The sequence below is a fragment of the Panthera uncia genome, unplaced genomic scaffold (genome assembly GCF_023721935.1).
Source record: "Panthera uncia isolate 11264 unplaced genomic scaffold, Puncia_PCG_1.0 HiC_scaffold_796, whole genome shotgun sequence".
Taxonomy (NCBI): domain Eukaryota; kingdom Metazoa; phylum Chordata; class Mammalia; order Carnivora; family Felidae; genus Panthera; species Panthera uncia.
This window is the reverse complement of record NW_026059975.1, coordinates 1-25,493: the sequence shown is the minus strand read 5'-3', so window position 1 is coordinate 25,493 and position 25,493 is coordinate 1. Positions and strand designations below refer to the sequence as shown.

The 25,493-nt window shown below is 41.0% G+C and overlaps 1 protein-coding gene across 1 annotated transcript; it reads right to left on the bottom strand.

Moving 5' to 3' along the window:
• Nucleotides 1-325: 325 nt before the first annotated feature.
• Nucleotides 326-25,215, bottom strand: LOC125918446 (protocadherin-15-like; the record flags this gene model as incomplete). Its single annotated transcript, XM_049624446.1, has 5 exons — nt 25,159-25,215; nt 23,753-23,872; nt 16,481-16,591; nt 3,058-3,334; nt 326-423 (listed from the first exon to the last, which is right to left on the bottom strand). Coding segments are annotated over exons 1-5 (663 nt in total), but the record flags the coding sequence as incomplete, so codon positions are not given.
• Between the last annotated feature and the right edge of the window lie 278 nt (nt 25,216-25,493).

The window sequence follows — 25,493 nt, the reverse complement described above, 5'->3', positions numbered from 1 at the left end:
AAATTTGAAGAATTTGTTGAGAAAAGGATCAGCAAGTATATAATTACAGTCATCATGTCTTGTTTAGTTGATATAAATGGTTAGTTCTCTTGCTCTAAATAGCAAGATTTTATTTATTGAAATTTCCAGAAAATTTAGCCAAATATGTAAAGGGAAGTTTTTAAAAAGGAGTAAAAAAAATAAAAAGACAGACATAAAGACAGCAATGTGAATGTGCAACTCAAAACCTAGCTTCAGCTCTTAACCCTAGTGAAGCAGAGGGGACCCCAAGCGGCAGGTGGAACAGCACAAGAAACCCGGATGGCGGCTCCATGGCAGATCTTACTTTCCAGCCGTCATCACGACAAGATTTCCTTCCCCAGATGTTCTTACAATGTTTCTTCCGCCCTCCTCCCTTCGGGAGCTGGTACATACTGTTAGTCCCTGAAAGTGGCACAGGTTTAATGACACAGAGGGGTCAGTGCAAATTAGGAGTCCAGTTCATGAAAGTTCTGCCCAATTCCCCTGGGAAGCCCCTTCTTAGAACCCAGTGCCTTGCTGTGAGGGAGCCCAAACAGCCCACGAGGGCCCCGTGTGGAGACGGAATGAAGCCTCCAGCTCACATCCCCAGCTGAGCTCCGGCCAACAGTCAGAGTCGACTTGCTAAGTTAAGCATTCTGAAAGTGGTACCCAGGCCTCAGGCAAGGTGTCCCAGTTGATGGAGCACAGATGGGATGGTCCCTCAAGTCTGGCAAAACTGCAGCTTTCATGAGCAAATTTAAAAACTGTAATGTGAAGACATGCGAATCTTGCTGGTAGTTTCATGCAGTGATTGATAATCAGATCAAGCACCTAATTTTGCAAGTAAATATGTTTAATTTTCCTATGTGGCAATAAAAATATGCCCCTCATTAAACAAATATTTGCCCTAACTACTGAAATTTGTAAAATTAAAATTCTCCATTTCACAGAATGTTAAACAATGGGTCAATCTGTTAAAAAGGATGATGAAGCATAAAGCTTGATCATTCTGGATTTTATAGCATAGTATTTAATTCAAGATACATGACTTTAAAAGAAAACAGCTTTTCGGGTGCCTGGGTGGCTCAGACGGTTAAGCGTCCCGCTTCAGCTCAAGTCATGATCTCTCAGTCCGTGATTTCGAGCCCTGCATCAGGCTCTGTGCTGACAGCTCAGAGCCTGGAACTTGCTTCAGATTCTGTGTCTCCCTCTCTCTCTGCCCCTACCAGGCTCACACCTCTCTCTCTCTCTCTCTCTCTCTCTCTCTCTCTCAAAAAGCAAATAAACATTAAATTTTTTTGAAAAAAAAAAAAACCAAGAAGACAGTTTTTACTTATTAGTTGTAAGACCATGAAAGTTATGTAAACCCTTTATCTCAGACATCTCATGTACCAAGTGACCATAATAGTGGTAGCTACCCACCAGGATTTCAGTTAATATTCCCGTAGAGTTTAGCACAGTTCATGACAATCTGAACAATCTCTATAACCGCTAGTCACTATTATAATTTATTTTTATTCCCCCAAATCTAGAGCATGGCCTTGTCCCTACCGTGAAACTGCATAGGAATGACAGAGATGCTTAGTCTGCTATCTGGAAGAGACAGGAAGGGTGCTCAGAGGTGCTTTATAAAACCAATGCCCTCTGCTTCCCAAACACCAACAACACATCAAATACTGTTAAACAGTCATCATGCTGAGTCACCAATTTTAGTCACTGTGTCTCTATGCCCCTTCTCTTGTGACCTCATTGGTATGACAGCTACATAAATCAACTCAAAGCTAAATTAATACTGAAAATATTTTCCTCATAATTTCAATTAAGCTTTCAAAAAATAATGTTCACTCTCATTAATAGTCTTCTTGCTGGTATAGTCAACAAAATCACACCATGACATATAACCTTAGGTCATCTACAACTATTTGTCCCGACAAGTTCTACATTAGCCTTTTTGTCTTTGAAATTACTCCATTTAGCTGAAAATTTACATTATTTTCTTCATGAAATGCACATCACAACATTTCTTCCCCCCCCCCCCCCCAGCTTCTTTGCTTCACACAAGCCAACTGGGCCACTAGTTACTTATGCTGGAAGACACAGGAGTAAATCTCAACCATTTAAGATCTACTAGATCTCAAAGTAAGGCTCAGAGATGCAACATTGGATAATGATCCTTAGAAGCGCACAGAATGCAACATGATTTACACTCAGGAGAAGGAATTTCTTTTTTTATTCTTTCAAAATCTCAAAAACAGAGAGGATTCCCCAAACCACAGTTCTTATGTGTTTGAGAGGAAAAAAAAAACACCTCAAATACCTCCCAACAAAGTCTGACATCCTGAGACACATTCCAACACAGAAAAAGCTGAATGTTTAACAGAAGAACAGCAAAGACATTAGTCAAGAAAAGATACTAATCTCCTAAGAATTTGGCTCCTTTTAAGGAGAATTATTATTATTATTTTTTTATTTTTAAGGGAGAAATTGATATTTTAGTGTAAGTAGGATATATATTTGCCTTATAACTTTTATTCTTAGGTATAAATATTTATTACCCAGGCCCAAGGTGTGAATACCAAGCTGACAGCAACTTACAGCTCTATTAGAATAGTAAAAAAACAGATGTAGAATCAAGTGTAGAAGATAAGTATTCATGCCTTACCTTTCTGCTTCTTTAAAACACATCTTTAAGAATAGAAATGTGCATTCAGAATTCATTAGCTTCCACCTCCAAAGAACCAAGCACAATCTCCAATAAGATTTTACAACTCTTAAGAGGCTGAAAAGTACTCTATTGACCTGTATGTCTTCTGACTTAGGACTTATAAACTTAAGGAAATACTGAAATTATTTCTTCGAGTTTCCTAGAACATGTTGGCAACTGAACTCTATTATGATCTATAGGTGGAAAGAATAAAATAAAACAATCAGTGTCAAATGGGTGGTTGCTTTGCGACACACTTTTGACTTTGTAAGTGATGCCATAATGTGTGGTGACCAAACTCTGCCATACTCTCTGAAAATGGTTTTAGACATAAATACTTTCAACCCCCGCACCGTGCAGTTTGCTATTCTCCACTGACATGTTTGCAAAATATTTGAATGGGGTCTCACTGAGGTCAAAGAGGTGCAAGTGAAGGTGAAAGAATGGGAGTATATTTACCGGAGTTCTGAGCTCAGGTATGGCAGCTTGGTAGGTGAGCGGGCGACAGTCACGAGTGTTCGGCACAAGGACACAAGGAAGAAACATCGGACCCAAGTCATCTCCGTCCAGAATATCCACCGTGAGGGTGGTGGTGGTGGTTCGCCGCTCATTCAGATTTTGTGCCCGGTCCTGGGAGAGAGGAAAACAGAGAAGAAAAACAAAAAAACAAGATGGACTTCACGTTCCCATCAGCTTGACTAGACTGGACACAGAATTCTTCCTGATCGTAGGCACCTGGCCTCTCTTAGAGCATTTACTTTAGAAAACTTGCAGCTGCAATACTTTCTTAGCCCTTTGAGACGGCAATCTTCTCCCAGCTCAAACCTCTGCCAGTTTTACAACCCAGCACCCTCATTCAAGGACCTGGGAGCTGTCCCTTCGGAAAGTAATCACTGAAGAAGACAGAGCCCCCACATCCCTGTCTCCGTGGGAGGATAGGAGCCTACCCTCCACACGAGGCTTGCGCCACATTGTGAAAATATCTCCCATCCTTAAGAAATTAAGCCATTTCACTTCTCCTTTGGGAAGACCGATTAGCGAAAACCCTTGGCTATTGATTCCTCCACCACAAGCCCAGCCGGGTGCACGCACATGCACCCGGCTCGCTCACTCTCTCTCTCTTTTGATGATATTTCAAGCAATCTAGATACATTTTAGATGAATTTTGGTTACTTCCAAAAACAAACAACAACAAAAATGAAAACAAAAAACCCACATCCTGAACAAAAAAAAAAAAAAAAAAGAAAGAAAGAAGGAAAGAAAAAAAGAAACAAAGAAAGAGTAAAATGAAGGGAGAAAAAAGAGAAAAAAAACCCACCAGATGTGCTATACTCTTAATGGAGAAATGCTGTTTAATGATTCACATAAGCTTTTCTACTATAAATTATTTTGAGACCAGCATTGCTTGTCTTCTGGTAGGATGATGCTGTCATTGAAATAACCTAGTTTTCCAAGCTTCCAGGTTCTAACTGTCTTATTTTGTTTCTTTATTCTTTGGGATTCTAAAACCACAGCTTCTACGAAGGGTACCCTTGTAGCAATAATGGGAACTATCTATTCAATGTTCTCTTTTTTCCACTATGTTATGGAACAATGAGAACAGGGATTTTTGTTTTGTTTTGTTTTCCCCTATTTTACCAAGATACCACTGACATATAGCACTGCATGAGTTTAAGATGCACAACATTTGACTTGCATATGTGAAATGGTTTTACAATAGGTTTAGTTAGCATCTATGATCTCCTACATGTACAGAAAACAAAAAGAAAAAGAAAGAGAAATTCTTGTGAAGAGAATTCCTATCTCAGATCTTAACAATGCTCTATCCCTTCTTTCATCCGACTTGAGTTCAGAACGCATTCTGGTCTCTTCATTATGAAACAGCCTTGACTAAGATCTTGTCTACTCACTTAAACTGGCCCAGTGTTGTTGTCATTGTTGCTTTTCTTGCTGTGACAATACATCGTTATTAGCTATAATCCATATTTCTGAGATCTCCCGACTTTCTATCTAATGTCCGTTTTCTGGATCCCATCCAGGACTCCACTTATATTTTGCCATCATGTCCCCTCAGGCTCCTTTTGGTTATGAAAATTTCTCCAATTTCCCTTGTCTCTCATCTCCTTGACAATGTTGAGAACGAGTCAGGCACTTTGGAGCATATTCCTCAATGGGGACTTGATGTTTTTTTCAAGATCAGGCTGGGGTGGTACATTTTGGGGAGGAAGACCAGAGAGGTCCAGCATCATTTCATCACATTGTATCAAGAGTATATTATTATTAACACGACTCATGATTTAGGCTAACCTTGATCACCTGGTTGAGCTTCTGTTCATCATGGTTCCCCATTGTAAAGTTATTCTTTCTTGTTTCCTTTTTCATTTCTTTGGGAAGAAATCACTATGTGAAGCCCATGTTAAGGAGTGGAAGTGATTTCACTAGAAATTCATATTAATTATATTTATCTAAAGAGTGTTTATCAGGAGGACACAAGGAAGACACTGGACCTGTAATCTGCAAGTCACCAGTTAGTAAATCTAAGAAAGCAGAGGACAGGTTTTCCTTCTCAAAAAAGGGATGAATACAATCAAGATTAATCACTACAAGGTTATACTAATAATTATGATTGGTTGAATGTATAGGGGATAGAGATTTTTAAGAAGTCCTTCTTTAATTGTAAATTTTCCTTGTCTGTTTATTATATTCAGTATAGTTGAAAGTACAGTAGGAGCAGCAAATGCCATATGAGATAATTTTGGTGCTCCACAAATTAGCTTTAAAACTTAACACTTTAGGGGCGCCTGGGTGGCACAGTCGGTTAAGCGTCCGACTTCAGCCAGGTCACGATCTCGCGGTCTGTGAGTTCAAGCCCCACGTCGGGCTATGGGCTGATGGCTCGGAGCCTGGAGCCTGTTTCCGATTCTGTGTCTCCCTCTCTCTCTGCCCCTCCCCCGTTCATGCTCTGTCTCTCTCTGTCCCAAAAATAAATAAAAAAACAAACAAACAAAAAAAAAACTTAACACTTTAGGGCACCTGGGCGGCTCAGTCAGTTAAGCTTCTGACTTCAGCTCAGGTCATGATCTCATGGTTCGTGGGTTTGAGCCCGGCATCTGGAGCTTGCTTCGGATTCTGTGTCTCCCTCTCTCTCTGTCCCTCCCTCACTTGTTCTTTGTCTTTCTGTCTCTCTCAAAAATAAATATTAAAAAAAAATTAAATACTATACTGTAAATGTATGAGTTTTGAGTACATACGGAAAAAATTATTATTAAAGTACAGTTGCCACACAATGTCACATTAGTTTCAGGTGTACAACATAGTGATGCAAAGTACAATTTTATGCCATGCCCCCCACACCTGGAGCTATGATTGGTCAGCACACAACGTTATTTCAGAATCACTGTATTCCCTGTGCTGTGCCTTTCATCCCCATGAACTATCCATTCCATACCTAGAAGCCTGTATCTCCCTTTCCCCTTCACCCATTTTGCCCTCCCACAGCCATCTCCCCTCTGGCAATCACTATTTTGTTGAAAATATTAATTTGGCATAAATTCATATATTTCTTGCAAATTTTAAAAAACACAACTGGCTCATCAAATCTGACATTTTAAAAATTATGGTTGCTTAGGATAAAGTTTTTCAAAATGCCAAATCAATCAAAGCTGATAAAAAATATTAGATAACATTTCATGTGATATGGATGTGGAAAAATATCTGAATATCCCATAAGCAGTATTTCTGCACTTAAATGCCACACAACCTTACCCCTTATATGTCATCCCCAAGTCAATGGTAGATACAGTTGAGTGTTTATCAAACTCTTTCAATCTGTCAGCAACAAATCTAACTATTCTCTACCTCTTTGGGTCATTAAGACTCCTTAAAATGGAGTACAAGTGCATAAGAGTGGGTGTATGTATGATTACCAAAATATATAATTTAGGTTTTTTTTTTTTTTTTAATTTTTTTTTTCAATGTTTTTTATTTATTTTTGGGACAGAGAGAGACAGAGCATGAACGGGGGAGGGGCAGAGAGAGAGGGAGACACAGAATCGGAAACAGGCTCCAGGCTCTGAGCCATCAGCCCAGAGCCCGACGCGGGGCTCGAACTCACGGACCGCGAGATCGTGACCTGGCTGAAGTCGGACGCTTAACCGACTGCGCCACCCAGGCGCCCCTAATTTAGGTTTTTATGTCATATTTTACCAGCTAGACCCCAAGATCTGACCTTGACTGCCCATCTGCTTGCATTCACTGACCTTTATCTCACATTTTCCCTTGAGCTCCTCTCTCCAGCTTATCTCTTAACTCAGCATGGAAAGCATGGAAAGCATGGAAAGCAAAACCTTCCCTCAAGTGAGCAAGCGAGCGACTGTCCTGACAAGACCTCCAACCAGCCCAGATCATGTTGACCAGTTTGAGCTCAACCCCTTACTCACACCTGAGCCAATGGTCCACGGTGTGACCTCTAGAAAGACTGACAACTATCTCTACTCACTGCAATACTAAAGTCTCCACCCAAGGAGGAGCACAAGTCTCATTACATAACACACAGCATGTGTGTAGGCAGGTTTCCCTAGGACATACGCACGACCCTATATCTGCGTCTACAGATGATGACGAGGCTCCCCTATCTAAATATCCCTCCTAACCCTAAACAAAGGAACCCATTCCCTCCCCAGAGAGCCAGGGCTTTGGAAGTCATTCCCCATGATCTCCTTGTTTGCTGCAAATAAAGTTTTCTTTGTGTGGCAACTCATCAGGTACAGTTTCTGATGCACCAAGGAGCAGCTCACGTTGGTTTGGTTATAATATTGGGAAAAGATACTGTTTACAAAGTGTTGATTTATAAAATATGAACTTTTTACTGGGAGGAAAAATAGTAAAGAAGCTACTGTCAGGGAAGAAAAAAAAATTCCCTCCACCCTTGTAGCTTCTTGGCTGAGACCCCACACAAGAGAAAACAGATTAGCAGGAAAACAAACAAACAAAATGCTTTAATGATATGTACCCACACATACAACCAGGAAAACTGGGCAACTCCCCAAAATGGCCCAAACTGTCACCTTAAACCCAGGCTTCAGCAAAGGACAAAAGAAGACGTTGGGGATGGAGAGTGGGGAGAACTGGGTTTCAGGCAAGGCACAGTAAAACAAGCCTTTCCCTCTGACAGAAGCTTCTCCGGATTTAGCCATTCTCCTCTTCCTGGAGGGGGAGGGACACCCTTGCAGGTGGAGAGTCCCGTGTAGGCATAAACTGCCTACTTAGTTTTCAGAGCTTCCCTGTTGTCTGCTGTTTTGAAACCATAATCCTTATGCCAGTGAGGCATATTCTGTGGTGACAAATTCTGCTCCTCTCCATGTCTACACACAGAGGTAGCACTGACAGATACCCACAGTCCCTCTACACATGCGGATATTCTGCAGGATTTGTCATTAAAATATATTATATAATGTGAGGGGTATGAATATGAAAGTAGGTCTCCAGCTCACTGTGCACTTGTGAGCCCATGGAAGGCTTTAATCTGTGATGTTCTTCTCCCAGTTTAGAACCAAATTTGACCTTAAAAATTCATCTAAAACACAGCCCCTGGAAATTGAGATAAAAACCAAAATGAAAAGAAACTTTCGCTCTTTCTAGTAAAATGCTACTGCTGAAGATTATTCTAGATAAAAGAAATAACATTCTAAATTGGGAGTGGCATAAATAAAACATAATTATTTGCATAAATATTTTATGTGATTTTCTGAAGTCTGTATTTCCATTCATTCCTATGTGAGAATCCAAAACATATTAAAAACTAATCACCCCCTCCCCGCCCTGCCAAATTCCTTCCTTCTTTACTCCCATTTTCATTCCTCATTTCTCTTATTTCCTTTACAAAAGTAAGGTATTTTACATTTTTAAACATTTTTTAAAAAGATACTTCATTAGCTTAAAAACTATGACTGTAACTGTCAAGCAAGAATATATCTTTAAAAAAATTTTTTTTTAATGTTTACTTATGTTTTTGAGAGAAAGAGAGCAATGAGTGGGAGAAGGGAAGAGAGAGAGAGAGAGGGAGATACAGAATTGGAAGCAGGCTCCAGGCTCTGCGCTGTCAGCACAGAGCCCGACGCGGGGCTTGAACTCACAAGCGGTGAGATCATGACCTGAAGCTGAAGTCGGACGCCGAACCAAAGGGGCCACCCAGGCATCCCAAGAATATATCTATTTTAATTATTCTATAATATATATATATAAGATATAAGATATATATATCTTATATAAATATAATATAGATATAAGATATATATAAGATAGATATATATAAGGTATATATGATATATATAAGATATATATAAGATACGTATATAATATATATAATATATATAAATATATATAATATATATTATATAATATATAATATATAAATATATAATACATAATATAAATTATATATAAGATATATATAATATATAATATATAAGATGTAAGATATAAGATATAAATAAAATATATCTATTTTATTTATTCAAGTATGACTGTTTAATTTGTATTTTCTCAATGTGCATTATTATTTCACATATCACTTACACACTTGCTAACATTAAACATTAACGTCCATGAAACATTTAATTAGCTGCCATACAAATAGGTCACTACTTAACAACTGTGAGTTCAGCTTACAAGGAAGTGCAGGTGATATGAAGAATAATCCAGTGTAAAAGCCAAAATCCAGTAATTTAAAAGCCTATGTATATTCAACACAGAATCAAGAAGGTCATAAGGAATATTCAGCAGTGTGTGGAATCTGACCTAGCTGGAATATTCTGTCTGGGCTGAACAGGAAAGCAGCACTGACTTGGTCCCTGAATCCTCAGCATGTACATTCAAATTCTCAATCCACTGGTCCCATATGACGGCAACACAAGCTACAAACCTTGAGAACCACATTGTAACACGATGGCTGCTGTAGCCAAGACACCCACTGTCTTTGAATGAAGTGTTTACTAAATAAGTAGAAATTTTCATCAACATATTGCTAGGAAGAACTAATTTATTTCTTCAAAAAAGAGATATGTGTTTAGAACTTCAGAGATACTGACTTTTATAAATAGCTCAGAGATAACGGATTCATCATCACAGTCCACACTTTTTACAAAGCACAGTTTTATAAAATTGCAAATATTTAAACTGACGGTGTTAAGGAAATAAAACACCTGCGTCTGATGAGAAGTAAGGCCCCACCCCTTTATCCTAATCAAAAGGCTTTCTTTCTAGAAAATAGTTTCATTGTCCACTGTTCTTTGATCAGCGGAGATGAATGCTAATTTGTGATTCACTCAGTACCTGCTCTCTATTTACAAGTGTATCCAGTTAAATATTGTCAGGGAGGAGCTAGGGATGATTTGGACTGCAGCAAATACTAAGAAATTCTGTGAATCTCAGTTCTAAAATGAGGATGGAACAGGGGCGCCTGGGTGGCTCAGTTGGTTTCTCCAGTGGGGTAGTCCTCATTAAAAACAGCCTTCGCTGGGGCACCTGGGGGGCTCAGTTGGCCAAGTGTCCAACTCGTGAGTACGGCTCACATCATGATCTCACAACTCATGAGACAGAGCCCTGCATCGGGTTCTGTGCTGATAGCACCGAGCCTACTTGGGATTCCCTCTCTCTTCTCTCTCTGCCCCTCCCCTGTTCATGTTCGTTCATTCATTCATTCATTCTCTCTCTCTCAAAATAAATAAACATAAAAAAAAAACAGCTTTTAGGGGCACCTGGGTGGCTCAGTCTGTTAAGCATCTGACTGCTCCTGAGGTCATACATGATCTCACAACTCATGAGACAGAGCCTTGCATCGGGTTCTGTGCTGACAGCTCAGAGCCTGCAGCCTGCTCCAGATTCTGTGTCTCCCACTCTCTCTGCCCCTCCCCTGTTTGTGTGAGCTCTCTCTCTCTCTCTCTCTCTCTCTCTCTCAAAAATAAACATTATTTTTTTTTCAAAAAACTAAAAAAAAGAAATGAGTACGGAACAGACATGCTGATGTTTTGGTTTGTTTTTGAGCCGCTGCCATAGAAGACTTGGCATAGACTTCCAACATTTACATACTCAGTATTCAAGTGCTTTGTAGCTAAAACACACACACACATGCGCGCGTGCGCACACACACACACACACACACACACACACACACACACACACACACAAACTGGCTAGCAGCAAGCACCTCCCAGACTCACTCATAGATACATATATTACAGACTCTTTCATTACTTTATCAGCTATTTGCAGTAGGGAAAGAAAAAAAATGCAACATAATTAGGTTTGCCCTGAATCTTCTGACCCTGACTCTTCACCTAGGACCATGGGGGTGTTTGCCCTGCTCTGCTCACCAATGACAGATGGACGATCCCTGACTGGAAACACGAAACTTATCCTAGAGTAACTTGATTCCATTACATTGTTTTATTCAAAATGGAAAAAAAAAAAATAAAGAAGCAACAAGATTGTGTGGGTCTAAACCATTTTAGAAGTGATTTTTTTTTTCCTGGAAAGTTTTTTTTTTTTTTTTTTTTTTTTGGATTGAGACATTTAATGATTTTCCTTAATTTTTATGCACACTGGTAGACAGAATAGCATGACACTTTGCATCTCCACATGCTTACACACCCTGACCACTGGGCACTGTATAAATCTGTGTCAGCCATCAGGTGCCATCACCATCTCCCTCTTTCACGCCTATTCCCCAGAGTACGCCCAAGAATGGGCGGAGCTCAGAACAACTGGTGTAAAATTCAGCACTTACTCCATAAGCAGTAGGAAGGACAGGTGAGGGAAGGTCAGAGTGGGAGCTACTGCTGAAAAGTTGTTTACAGAAATTGACATCCAGAAGTATATGAAGTGATTGTTTTACATACAAGCCCATATAATTACAATGCTTACACACTGATCTGAATACTCATACATTGGGAGAAAAGACAGAGCAAGAAAGAAGTGGCATTCTTCCGAATTAGAATATCTTGTTATGAAAGACAACTAAGCGTTCCTTCTCTAGATTTTTGATATTTCAGAAAATATGAAATTCTTCCTGTTATTGGTAAGATGATTTAGAATTACTCTATGATTTTATTTTATTTTAATTTTTATTTAATTTTATTTATTTTAGAGAGAGAGAGAGAGAGAGTGGGAAGTGCAGAAGGAGAGAGACAGAATCCCAAGCAGGCTCCACATTCAGCACAGAGCCCAATGTGGGGCTCCATCGCACAACCCTGGGATCATGACCTAAGCCAAAATCAGAGTCAAATGCTTAACCAACTGAGCCACCCTGGCATCCCTACCCTGGCTATGATTCTAAATTAAATGTAAACTTTTTTTTCTGACAACTAATTAAGGGCTCCGGAGTATGGAAGAGTCCTCAGTATTTCCTTCAGGATAACAGTAATACAAAGGAGAGCTTGCTTTGGAACAATATCCATGTATAAGGAGATAAGTTTGATTTGTTTGTGATTTAGGGTAACATAACAAAATTGGAGTTTGTGGTACAGACTATATTGGAAACTTCAACAGTAAGAAAATCTAGGGATCTTTGTACAATCTCTGAACTTTCTTTTCTAGATTTCTTTTCCTTCTGTTTTCTAGAATTAATCATTCTCTCATTGCCCATTCATACTTAAACCATGGTTAATAATGTTGCAAATATTCCTCATGTAAACAAGTGGCAAGTTTTCTTAATTTTGTTAACCAAAACTCTTCCAGCTTATTTGAGAATCCCAACATGTGGTGCACTTGGGTGGCTCAGTCGGTTGAGCATCTGACTTCGGCTCAGGTCATGATCTCGCAGTTTGTGGGTTCGAGCCCCACATTGGGCTCTGTGCTGACAGCTCAGAGCCTGGAGCCTGTTTCAGATTCTGTGTCTCCCTCTCTCTGCCCCTACGCCACTCACGCTCTGTCTCTCTCTCTAAAAAACAAATTTAAAAAATTAAAAAAAAGAATTCTAATATGTCCACAGGGATAAAAAGAAACTTCCTAATTACATGAAATTAGAATAGTTTCCTTTGTACATCAATCAAATCTTTGTACCATAAGCAAAGCCAGGTCAAAGCACTCGTCCATCCACTTACATACCACCTACTTTAAAATCAAAACTGTTCATATTTCAACTGTCTTTAGGACTCCAAGAGAAAAACGTAGGTTTTGAATGTACGTGATCTACATTGTACGACAGTTTACGTAGCATTGACAAAATAAAAAAACACCAAAGGATATAAAAATGTAACTAGAAACATGTAACAGTCTGTGGACTCCATGATCCTATATAAATATAAAAGTGTAAATTATATAGATGAAAGGGTTCCAGAGTGGACCCTCCCAGAATGTGCCACTTTGACATGTGAGTTATTGTGAACACAAAGCCCCTGAGACCCTGTGTCTCAGGAGATACTTTTGTCCCTCTCTTAGCCACACAGAAAAAATCTCATTTGGGGTATTTCACAGAATATGAATTATTGGAGATAAATTTTACCTGAGTGAGTCCTCTGTATGTAGAACAGCCAATTAGCAAACATCTGCTTTTCTTATCACCCTATGAACTGCACTGTTTTCTTGTAAAATCCTAGACCCCTGCCCCCTTCTCCTTAGTTCAGAAGGACATATATTTCTGATTGTGCCTGTGTTTGGAATGTCTATGTGGATTCCCATACATATGTCTATTAATGTTGATTTCCTCCTGTTAATCTGTCTCATGTCAATTTGATACTTGGTCTGGCCAGAAGGACCTTGATTCTTGCTCCCTGACACAGACGTGGGTATTCACAAAGCAGTAAACATTGAACAACCATCTCTCTGGGACGAGAAGTCCTGATTCGTAGCACTGGTCACTGTCCATACTCACAGTGGCCACCATGGCCACAAAGGTGAGGTCACTGAACTCGGAGTAGGGAAGGGAGCTCACCATCGGTCCTCAAGCAAGTAGGAGTCAGCTTTTCAGCTCCTACAATACACTTTTTTTAGTAAATTATTTTATCTAAAAAGCAGAGGCAATGTGCCATTCTTTATCTTGTAGGAAAGTGATGTGCTGTAATATTTTGGAAAACAATATGGCAGTGTTTACCAAGATTAAAAGTATATTCCTAAACACACATATGCATATATAATTTTCCCATAGTGATTCCATTTTTAAATTATCTATTTTGGGGGGGGTGCCTGGGTGGCTCAGTCGGTTAAGCAACTGATTCTTGACTTCAGCTCAGGTTACGATCTCATGGTTCCTGAGGTTGAGCCCCATGTCAGGCTCTGTGCTGACAATGCGGAGACCACTTGAGATTCTCTCTCCCTCTCTCGTTACCCCTCTCCCATTGGCTCTCTCAAAATAAATAAACATTTAAAAATAAGTAAATAAATAAAACTATTAAAAGGATATAGCTCTGACAGCTTTTAAAAACACCAAGAAGCTTATAATCTCCTATATTTAATATTCCCATTTTATAGTGTAGGATTTAAATTTATAATAAAAATTGCTACAGATAAATTAACCTTTTCTTTCACTTATTTCCAGTTCCAATCTTCCCTCTTGCTGATTCACGCATATCCTCGTATTTCATAAGTTTATCCCTGAAATGCTAACCACTTACCACTCTCTCTCTCTCTCTCAGTTGTGGGCAGTCTAGCAAATTGCATACAAATTGTTCCAGGAGCCTTCAAAAATATTTTAAATTAAACATTGATTCAAATGTTTTTGCTTGAACTTCCTTAAAAAAATAGCTCACTTTACTTGAACTTCTTTTTAAAAAATAGCTCATTTTAAATAGCATAAGAAAAACTGATACATTCCACAGCAATCTTATTTTTCCTTAAATTTTATTAGAGATTCAGAGTCAAACAAGAGAAGCTGTGTTTTTTTCTTCTCATTTTCACTGTGTAGAAAAACTATTTAAAAAAAAAGATTTCAGGGTTTTGAGGAGCTCTGAGAGGACCCCCCCACCAGTAGACATTAGTTTCTCCTATATCTGCTGTTTGCACTCTAATCTCTGCCCGTGGACACCAAGATACCGACTTGAGAATTTTGAACGAAAATTTAGAAATCTGGCTTCAAAAATTAGATCTCTATCTATATATATCTACTATCTATCTACTATATAAAATAGGCAAATTAAACTCATATATATAAATAAATATACTTTTATATAAGCAAATATATTTATATATAATAAATATATAAAATAACATTAATGTAAATATATATTGTATATTTAATTATTTTATACACAGACAAACTTTCCCCTCCTTTCTGGCAAAATATCTCTAGCTAAAAAATGGCCATTTAGTGACACCTTATCACATATAAACTTGTTCATAACAGCTGATGGAGGATGCTTTCTTTTTTCCACTCTGAGTGGTCTTCATGCTCTGTTATAGGAGTAGAATGACATTGCTTAGGAATCCTTTAAGGCACAGGCTGGCTTCAGAGTCTAATAACCTATTTGTAACATGATCTTGTCACTTGCTGTGGACTTTTTCAATATTGGAAGCTATCTGTAGCCAGCCCTGTCAGAATTTTGCTGAAATACTAGCTCTATTCTTCTTGTTAACAAATTCCTCTCCTCCTCCTCCTCCTCCTCTCCTCCTCCCCCTTTCTCCTCTTCCTTTTCCTCTATCTCCTCCCCCCCTTTCTCCTCCTCCTCCTCCTCCTCCTCCTCCTCCCCCTCCCCCTCCCCCTCCCCCTCCCGGTCCCCCTCTGCCTCCTCTCCACCCACTTCCCCACGTTATCAGTGTGTCCAGCACCAGGAGATGCACAGAACTTGGTGTAATCTAGAGTTGGCTACCTCACCCCTTTTGCTACATAAGACTTCCTCAGCCTCCTTTCTCTAGGCTGACTCTGTGATCCCAGGCTGCAGAGGGAAGTTAGAAGGGAGAGGGCTCTGGGCAGGAGTTTCCTCACAGTTGAAGGATGATCAGCAAACAAGAAGAGTCCTGGTTTCACCCCCTTTCCACCTGCTGGCAGTCAGACCTGAAATGCAGCCGTGGTGCTTAAGGCTGTGGTAGTCACTAGCAGCTGACGAACAGGACACTGGGAAAACGGCCAAGTGTCAGGAAAGGGGCCCAGTGTGAGGGCAGAAGAAACCCGGTCCTTGGTGATATACCTGAGGTGTCAAACCAGCACCTGATCCACACACAGCTGGGGCTTTATTAAGATAACAATAAAAGTCCACGTTCTATAAGCAACTGGTTTTCAGCTTGTCCCTTCCTGCTGTACATACATCCTGGTTACAGTCCCAGGAGCTGACATCTAGTGAGCAGGTGTTCAAGAAATGACAGCCAAGGGGGAAAAGAATACCAACTGGACGCTTCTTCTCTTTCTTTGGCATACTTGGCGATCCCCCAGGGAGTAAAACATTCAGGTATTCCACTTCCATCCTGTGAGATGTTTGCACAGAGGGTCTGAGGTAGAGCCCGGGAACCTACATGTTTAGTACGCACCGAGGGGATTCTCCTGCAGGTCACACTCTGTGTCACATTCTGTGTCACAATTTGAGAAACACTTCAGGGTGAACTAAAGCCAAATTACTGAAGGGTGGGAATGTGACTCAGAGTGAAGGGAACAGTGGGTAGAAACACTCCTCCTGTTCCATTCCGCCCCATTCTCCATCTAGAAGAACAGAACATATCAATTATGCTGTGGGCAGCCTACCCCGTTGAGGCCATAAATTCCAGCGGGCACTCCGCGAGCACTGACACATTTTGGGAGAGTTCTTTATTCCTAAGCTCCCAGGAGGGAAGCGAGGGGGAATGAATACTCACATTAGCTTGGATGATGACAAAGTACCGAGTCTTGTCTTCATAGTTGAGCCTCTTCCTTAACACCACATTCCCGGTCAACATGAGGGGGATTTCAAAGGTGTCATTGGATGTCTGCCAACAGGGAGAGAGACAGAATCAACTCATTTGAATAGAAGATGAATTAGAGAATGCAGTATTGCTGCTGAGTCTCCCAGAAAGTTACAGATAGTAGGTTTATCACCTGAAAATTGAATGTTGCCTGTAAGCTTCCGATTTAATACTGCTATCATGTCTAAAAACTTTCCATGTTGATGAATGGGTTTTACCAGAGTCATTTGATAACAACCCGGAAACTCGTCACCTGTGAGTTTTTAATGTATTTTTAGGGTTACCCTGGGACACTTCTCAACCAAAGTGCAAGTATCTAAACATCTTCTCTATTACCACCATTTGTTTTATCACCCAAGAGCCCCAAGCATCGCAATTTGTGATCTCTACATAATATCCCTTTTCAACGTTGTTGTCAGGGAAGAAATGGAGGAGGAGGATGGTGACCTGTATGTGGTTCTGTTAGCTCGCGCATCATTAACCAAAACACGTCATTCTTCCAACCAAAAGAAAGCGCATTCCTGGCACATCTCCAAGGAGAGGAAGAACAAGAACATTTTGGAAACGAGCACAAATGCTTTTGCTTTGAATTTGGTTAATCAGCTGAGCAGCTATTAATCCCTAAATTTGTTCCTTATTTGTTATATTGTGTTGTATTTTTTTATTTTTTTTATTTGAGAGAGAGGGAGAGAAAGTGGGGAAAGGGGAAGAGGAAGAGAGAGAGACAGAGACCCAAGCACACTCCGTGCTAGTGCGGAGCCTGATGTGGGGCTCGACCCCACGAACCGTGAGATTATGACCTGAGCCAAAATCAAGAGTTGGACACTCGACCTACTGAGCCACCTAGGTGCCCCAATTCCTTATTTATTTTAGATAAAATTCAATGACAATGATGGCACAAGAGAAGAAAAATGAAAAGAAACAAGAGAGAAGAAAGCTCAATGTTAACTACTCTGATTTTGCTCATGGGTTAAAAGAGTTTGCAATGTTGGTAATTACGATTTTATGATTTTGGCTAGTAAAAATGCCTGATTCTTCTTTATTTCACATGTAGTATAAATGTTCATTCACATCATAAAGAAAATATAGGTAGGTTAAGAAAGATGTAGGGGCGCCTGAGTGGCTGAGTCATTTAGGCGACCCACTTCAGCTGAGGTCATGATCTCATGGTTCACAAGTTCAAGCCCCATGCTGGGCTCTGTGCTGCCAGCTCAGGGCCTGAAGCCTGCTTCAGAATCTGTGTCTTCCTCTTTCTCTGCCCCGCCCACACTCACACTCTGTCTCTGTCTCAAAAATAAAATAAAAACATTGAAAAAAGAAAGATGTTAACAAGGCAGGTGACCATCTTCAATTTACCCTGCATTATAGCCAAAATAGAACCTTTATCTCCTCTATTTTGTGTAGATTTGTGAAAAACAAACAAACAAACAAACAAACAAAAAGAGACTTTCCAAAGCAGATGTTTATAGGACATTCAAAGATGATGACGTAACAGTAGGTGTGGCAGACAGATCCCTATGGGAGCCCTCTCTCTCCCCACTTCCTGATGGGCATCCGCACCTTTGTGTAAACCCTCCACCTTGAGTGTGGACAGGATCTGTGACCTGCTTGTAATCATCAGGGTACAGCTTAGGTGATGAGCTGTCACTCTTATGGCCGCATTATGACATATAAGACTCCATGTTGCCAAGAGACATGGTCTAGACACTCTCCTTGCAGAAGTCACGGGGTAAACAGCCAAAGAACTAAGTGTGGTCTCTCAGAGCTGGGAGAAGCTTCTAGCCAACAGCAAGCAAGACGCCAAGGGCCTGTGTCTTACAACCACAGAGAAACAATTTCTGACGGCAGCCTGAGTTCACTTGGAAAGAGGTCCTTCCTTAGTTGAACCTCCACCGGAGAACCAACATGCTCAACACCTAGACTGCAACCTTGTGAGAGCCTAAGCAGAGAGCCCAGCTAAGCTGAGCCTAGACTCCTAAGGCACAGAAACTGTGCAAACATCAGTGTGTGTTGTTTTAAGACACTAAGTTTGTGATGGTTTGTGACACAGTAGTAGATAACTAACACACTATGCTGATCCCCAAGACTCACCTAAGGGATCACTGGTGACATATAGTAATGGCAACTGACATCTGCTATGATTGCTGAGTCTTCAACGTAATAATTTCAAGTGATATTATGTTTGTTATTTCTCTAATATTTAGGAACACACAGACATGAGGATATACTCAAACATGTTCTTGTGTTAGAATCATCCTCTTTTTTAAAATACAGAGACAAATGGACAACACATGTCCCCTTGGTTTTCAACAATTCCTCCAATTCTCCCTTTCTTAAAGAGAAAACAGCTCGACACAGATTTGGAATTCCAGTGTTTCTGGTTATAAACTGGTGCCAGCGGTAGGGGCGCCTGGGTGGCTCAGTCGGTTGAGCATCCGACTTTGGCTCAGGTCATGATCTCACAGCTCGTGAGTTCGAGCCCCGCATTGGGCTCTGTGCTGACAGCTCGGAGCCTGGAGCCTGCTTCAGATTCCATGTCTCCTTTTCTCTCTGTCCCTAACCCACTCGCATTATGTCTCTATCTCTCTAAAAAATAAACAAACATTAAAAACATTAAAAAAAAAAAAGAAAAAACTGGTGCCAGCGGCAAAGGAGCTGATAACTCGTCACTAAAGATCCACAACCATCAAGGAAATGGAGGCACATTCTTCCATTGTTATTAAAACTTTGAAATGATTATATCATTGTTGCCTGATATTCGGGAAGGCCAGAATGGTTCAGAAGCAAAAACAAGTATGTGCCCTTGTCTTCTAAATGCATACTGAAGAAAGGAATTTATTGGGCATTAATTGTTCTGTTTCTATATGGTTGATTATCTCCTACTTGACTCAGTCTTTCCACAGACAACACCTATAAACTCTGGGAAAAACACAAAAGGCAAAGGATACCAGATACCCCTCAAGAGATAACCAAAGCAGACACACTCTGGGAGATGCCACACACTTGAAAGAAGAGATAACATGGGTGAGTTTGCTGCTTTATGGTAGTTAGTAGCTTGAGGGCCAGTTACAACTCTCACAGAAAGTCTATCTGGCCTGAAGAATCAGGGAATAGATTTTGGAACAATCAAAGCTGATGGAAGGGGAGGGGAGGGGCGATCAGAAAGGAGAAAGCCAGGAAGGGAGAGGACAAAATCCCACTTAGAAAGGGTGTTCAGGTCTGTAGGTGAACTCCATACCACACCTGCATGAGGAAGACTATAATAGATGGACTAAGGAAAAATGTATACTAAATTGAGATTTGAGCTACCCCCAAGAGTTTTTTAACTTAAGTCCAACCATGTTCTCTGGTAGATTAAAAACACACAAAAAAATCTTTTCAGAGGAATATGATAGAATTAAAAGTCTCTTCAGAACATCACATTCACAATGTCCAGGAGAGGGCTCAAAACAACTTGACCAATGATGAACCGGGAAATGTGATCCCTTTTCAAAAGAGGGAGAAAGTCAGGAAAGGCCAATGTCAGGACAAGTAGACACAGATTTTAAAGCAGCTATTTTAACCATGTCTGTGCTCAGAGATATAAAAAAATGCTCACCACGAGGGAAAACAAGAAAAATCTTAGCAAAGAAATGTAAACTCTAAAATTATTGGGGCGCCTTGGGTGGCTCAGTTGGTTAAGCATCCAGCTCTTCATTTCAGCTCAGGTCATGATCTCATGGTTCATGGGTTCAAGCCCCACATCGGGCCCTGTGCTGACAGCACGGAGCCTGCTTGGGATTCTGTCTCCCTCCCTCTCTGTCCCTCCCCTGCTTGCTCTCTATCTCTCTCTCTCTCAAAAAAACAAACAAAACAAAACAAAACAAACAAATAAACATTAAAAAAAATAAAAATAAAAAAATAAAAATAAAAATGTAGAAAATTTAGGCCTGAGGATTATACTAGCTGGAAATGAAGAAAAAAGAAATAGACCACTTGACACATTGGACAGATTCATTTGGAAACCAGAACCCCTGCTGTCATATTTCTATTTCTTCAGAGAGAAGGGAAATCTAGATTTGAATGTGAAATTTCATGGTTTTTAGATATTGGCTGAAAAAGTATTTAAATTAAAATGTGGCCAAACAAAATGTTTGTGAATTGAATGAAACTCCAGGTCATTAATTTGTGATTTCTGCCAGTGATTAACATAGCGTCAGTTGGAAGACAGACAAATGAAAACCCTGAGAGTTTTAATTAGAACAAACCAGTCTACACTTTTACCATTACCATTCCCTGTGGGACTAACATGAAAGAAATCATGACTGTGGCTACAAAAGCCAGAGGTGCCATGTTTTCAGGTTAAACATATTTGTAATACAAATATATTTGTTGTTCTGAAATGGAGAAATCAGTATTGGAATATTACGGTGTGAAGTTTAAAGGTGGGTTATCTCTGTAAGGATATGGCTGGGTCAATGCTTTCTCCCCCCGATAACATTAAGGTAAGTGCTCGTGTGGTGTCTGATTCTTTTGTCTCACTGAATTAGGCCCATGGCCAGAGGATGTCTTTATTTATTCCACAGTAGTGCTAGCTGGCTCAAGTATATTCTTCTCATTCTGTAATTTGGACACTGCATGTGGCTGATGGGCTTACCCAAACTACAGGTAGTAAAAGGTACATATTATGTTTGACGGTGAGCTCACAAATCTCTGAAAGGGGGGAAGACTGCAGAAGGAATTACTGCATGGGTAACAAGGAGTTTCGGCCTCACGAAACTTCTAAAAGACGGCTCCTAAGTAATGGATTTTTTGTCTCACATTATTTCTAAACCTTGGATAGTTTTTTTTTTTTTTTAACGTTTATTTATTTTTGAAAAAGAGAGAGACAGAGTGTGAGTGGGGGAAGGGCAGAGAGAGAGGGAGACATGGAATCTGAAGCAGCCTCCAGGCTCTGAGCTGCCAGCACAGAGCCCAACGTGGGGCTTGAACCCACGAACCGTGAGATCATGGCCTGAGCTGAACTTGGACGCTTAACCACCTGAGCCACCCAGACGCCCCAGGGTAGGTTTGTTTTTAATGCAGTGTGATAATCCTTTCCCTAAAATCCATGGCCTGGCTGTTCCATTTTTACAGCTTGAAGAATACAAGTTAGGAAACAGCCTTCGTAAAATGTAAGCTAGAAACACGACACGCACATACGATTAATTCTTTCAAAAACCTAAATAGTAAGAAAGACAAACAGTTCCAACATGGGGCGTGAAGTCAGCTGCCTGTCCCTACTGTTAAGGGAAAGCGTTTCTCTTGTCCTTTTTTCCTCAGTTCCTTCTTTGATCTTTTCCACTCGATTTTTTGAGCAGACCTTCCTACTTACTGTCCTTCCCTTTCGCATTCTCATTACTTCCCCACTTCTCTGTCTCATTGCCTCTGCCTTCAAACACGTGGAGACATACATGTCAGGGGGTGAGACGAACACACAAAAACCATCCAGTCCCTTCTTAGACCCTGCTATGCCCAGGGGATTTTCTGTTCTCCATTTTTGTTCCCCAAATGTTTTCAAAAGTTTAGCATGAGGACTAAACCATTTTATCAGGATGCAGTGGAGACAGGGTGGAGCCCATGCTGACCTCAACCCGGTCCTGACTCCAGGGCTTAGAGGCACCAAGCAGAACTGGCCAGCCACACACCTTCGAGCCCAGCTCCCTCTTACCCACCAACTGAGCTTCCAGAAGGATACAGCTGGAGGGGGCTATGCTGAGAGAAACAAGTCAGAGAAAGACAGATATCATGATTTCACTCAGGTGGAATTTAAGAAACACAGCAGATGAACACTGGGGAAAGGAAGGAAAAATAACACACAGCCTGGGAGGCAAACGAATAACAGACCCTTAAATACAGAGAACAAACTGAGGTTGATGCGGGGAGGGGGCTGTTGGGTGGGGAGGATGGGCATTAAGGAAGGAACTTGTTGGGATGAGCACTGGGTGTCGTAAGTTAACTAACTTGAGAAAAAAAAAAGGAAAGAAAAGAAAATGAGACTGTGCTTTCACGACTCAGAGTTCTGAGGGTAGATTTGGCAGGTAAGTCCTGTTGGCCATTCTTGGTCTCTACAAGCTCAATGTTTTTGTTTGTTTTCATGTTTGTTTAAAGCTTATATGCCAAAACCATAATTTAAAAGTAAAGACAGAACATTAACTTCAACACCTTTCATTTTCCCAATATTAAACATAAAGGAGAAGTATTCACTGAGAAAATTCACTTCAGAAGTGCTGTGGGGCAGCCACGGTGCCCTGACAACCCGTCTGGGCTGAGAGGAGGAGGAAGACAGAGGGTGGTCATGCCAGCCCAGGCTCAGGTCGCCACAGAACAACTCTGCCTTTATCAGCGTGCTCTCTCACGTACCATATTGGGGGAAACACTCTCACAATCCCATGGGAGACATGGTGCAGAAATCCCACGGTCTAATAAAAACATAAATAATTAATCTTTAAAAAGACAAACTTGGGGCACCTGGGTGGCTCAGTCGGTTAAGCGTCCGACTTCAGCTTAGGTGATGATCTCGCGGTTTGTGAGTTCCAGCCCCACATCGGGCACTGTGCTGACAGCTCAGAGCCTGGAACCTGCTTCAGACTCTCTCTCTTCCTCTTTCTCTCTGCTCCTCCCCCACTCACACTCTGCACCTCCCTCTCTAAAAAATAAATAAGCATAAAAAAGCCAGTGTGTCTGGCTCACATTCTGTCCTTCTCTCTCTCTCTCTCTCTCTCTCTCTCTCTCTCTCTCTCTCTCCCAAAAATAAGTATTAAAAAAAACAGCTTTGTCCCTTGTCTTCCTGAGGCTTCACTGGTGGAGAAGGGGCAGTGATGTCACTTTGTAAGAGCCACAAAGCACACGCATCACACTGGTGACGTCATCCCTGGTGGTTTATTTACGATGCTTAGGAGTCCGCACACAAAATGGAAATGAGGTGACAATGGAATGTTACACCTATAAATATTTCTAAATTGTTATTTCCCAAGCCCACCAAAACCTTCTTAAAAGTTTTAGAAGTATACCACAAATAGTTACAAGACTGTAATTCTGGGATGGCTGGTAACAGCGGGAGGACACTAAGGTGGCTGGAGGAGGTAAGGGTTGTGATGATACGGTAAGTACCAGCTGCAGTAAACACCCTTCAGAGAGTCCACACTGCAGGTGGGGCTCACATACCGGGTCCTCCGGATTGTACTGGATGACGTATTCTATCTGCCCGTTTGGTCCATCATCTATGTCTGTAGCTCCATTGTCTCCTGAAAACCCTGTAAATATTGTGGTGCCAACCGGAGTGAGCTGAAAGTAAAACGAGAAAGACACGGTCACTTCTCATTTATCCAGGGCACAGCAGAAGTGTCCCAGCACCCACCCAGCCTCTTGTCACACAAAGGAATACAGGAGGCAGCTGTCCACCGCCAGAGACCTGAAGCGTTTCAAGACAACACTTGCAAACCTTACATGGGAGTTCTCGCAAAGGCTGCAATTTCCATCATCACGGTCCCTGCTTTGGGTGGAAAATAAAAGGCCCTCATTCAGCGGGAGCACTTGTGGACCAATCTATCACCATTAACATCTTAGGCCCTGTGGAGAAAATGTATCTGCCGTTCCTCCTTAAATAAAAAACCTCGATGCATTAAGTTATAGACAAGCTGGAATTTAAATTTTACGAAAGAGTTAGCGACTTTACGTTAAAATCAAAAACCCGTTCAGAGACACCAATGAAACAACACGCCTGTGGAAATCTGAGGACAAGAGGCTGGGGACAGTGGTGCCTGGCCCATCAGAGGAGGGAGGGGGCTGACGGCTTCTTCTGTCCTTGCAGGGTGTTGGCAACACGGCCGTGTATTTTCATGTTGGATGAAACCCAGGGATTCGCTGTTATTTTCCATGACCTGTGGGGTAGGTACCTCAGTACAGGGAGTGCATTCCTATGTCCAGACCTTCCAGTCCTCAGGTTTTCGCTGGAATCCTACTTACATTTCAACTTAATTAGGTATCACCCACTCCTAGGCTGCACCCAACAGAGCATTCTCTGATGGGCATCTGAGTTAGGAGACCTTCTTGTTGTGCTTTCATTTATTACTTTATGTCCTTCATCACCGCACTGAAATAATGTGTAAATGAATTTTGTCAATAAACAGACCTCTTTGCCTCTACAGAGCAGAGGCTTTTACTTTTTTGTATTTTTATTTTTAGATATGTCTTGGTAGTTGTTCAATGGGATTCTTTCATGGAGAAATTGTATCAGAGATTGAGAAAAAAAAAGGGAGTTAACTCATTTATTTCTGTTTTCAGTGGGTACGGATCCAAATCTGTATGGGGATCCACAGGTCACGGAAATGAGAGAAGCCTGATGGCCTTGGGGGTGAACGGAGAGGCACATACATTCTGTGAACTGGTAGGTGCAACTCAGCCCCAACAAATTCTTGCCATCATGGAATATGGTCTTCTAATATTCTCATTTTATACGAAATGTCTTGGTCCTAAGGTCAGCAATAGATTCTAGAGAATTGAACTATGAATTAGAGGGGCCAAACAGAATATACTCATGGTAGACAGGGTCCCTCATGTCCCGAAGCCACGGGCACAGCATCCCTACTGAGGGGAAGGAACAGGAGGTCGAGGAACTGGGCCCACATGCCCGATGTTGGAGACCTTCACACCAGCGAGTGGGCTGGTGGCCGGGGAGCGAGAGCTACACAGCGAGTATGTTCTGGAACAATCACAGCCTTCGTGTGTCATCAGCCCTGCCAGCCCAGTCAGTATGCACTGAGGACAACGTGCCAGAACACTGACTGCTTATACCAATTCACTATTACTAAAACCAATTAGTTTTTATTTTTCAACATGTTTTTTTATGTTATTTATTTTGTGTGTGTGTGTGTGTGTGTGTGTGTGTGAGAGAGAGAGAGAGAGA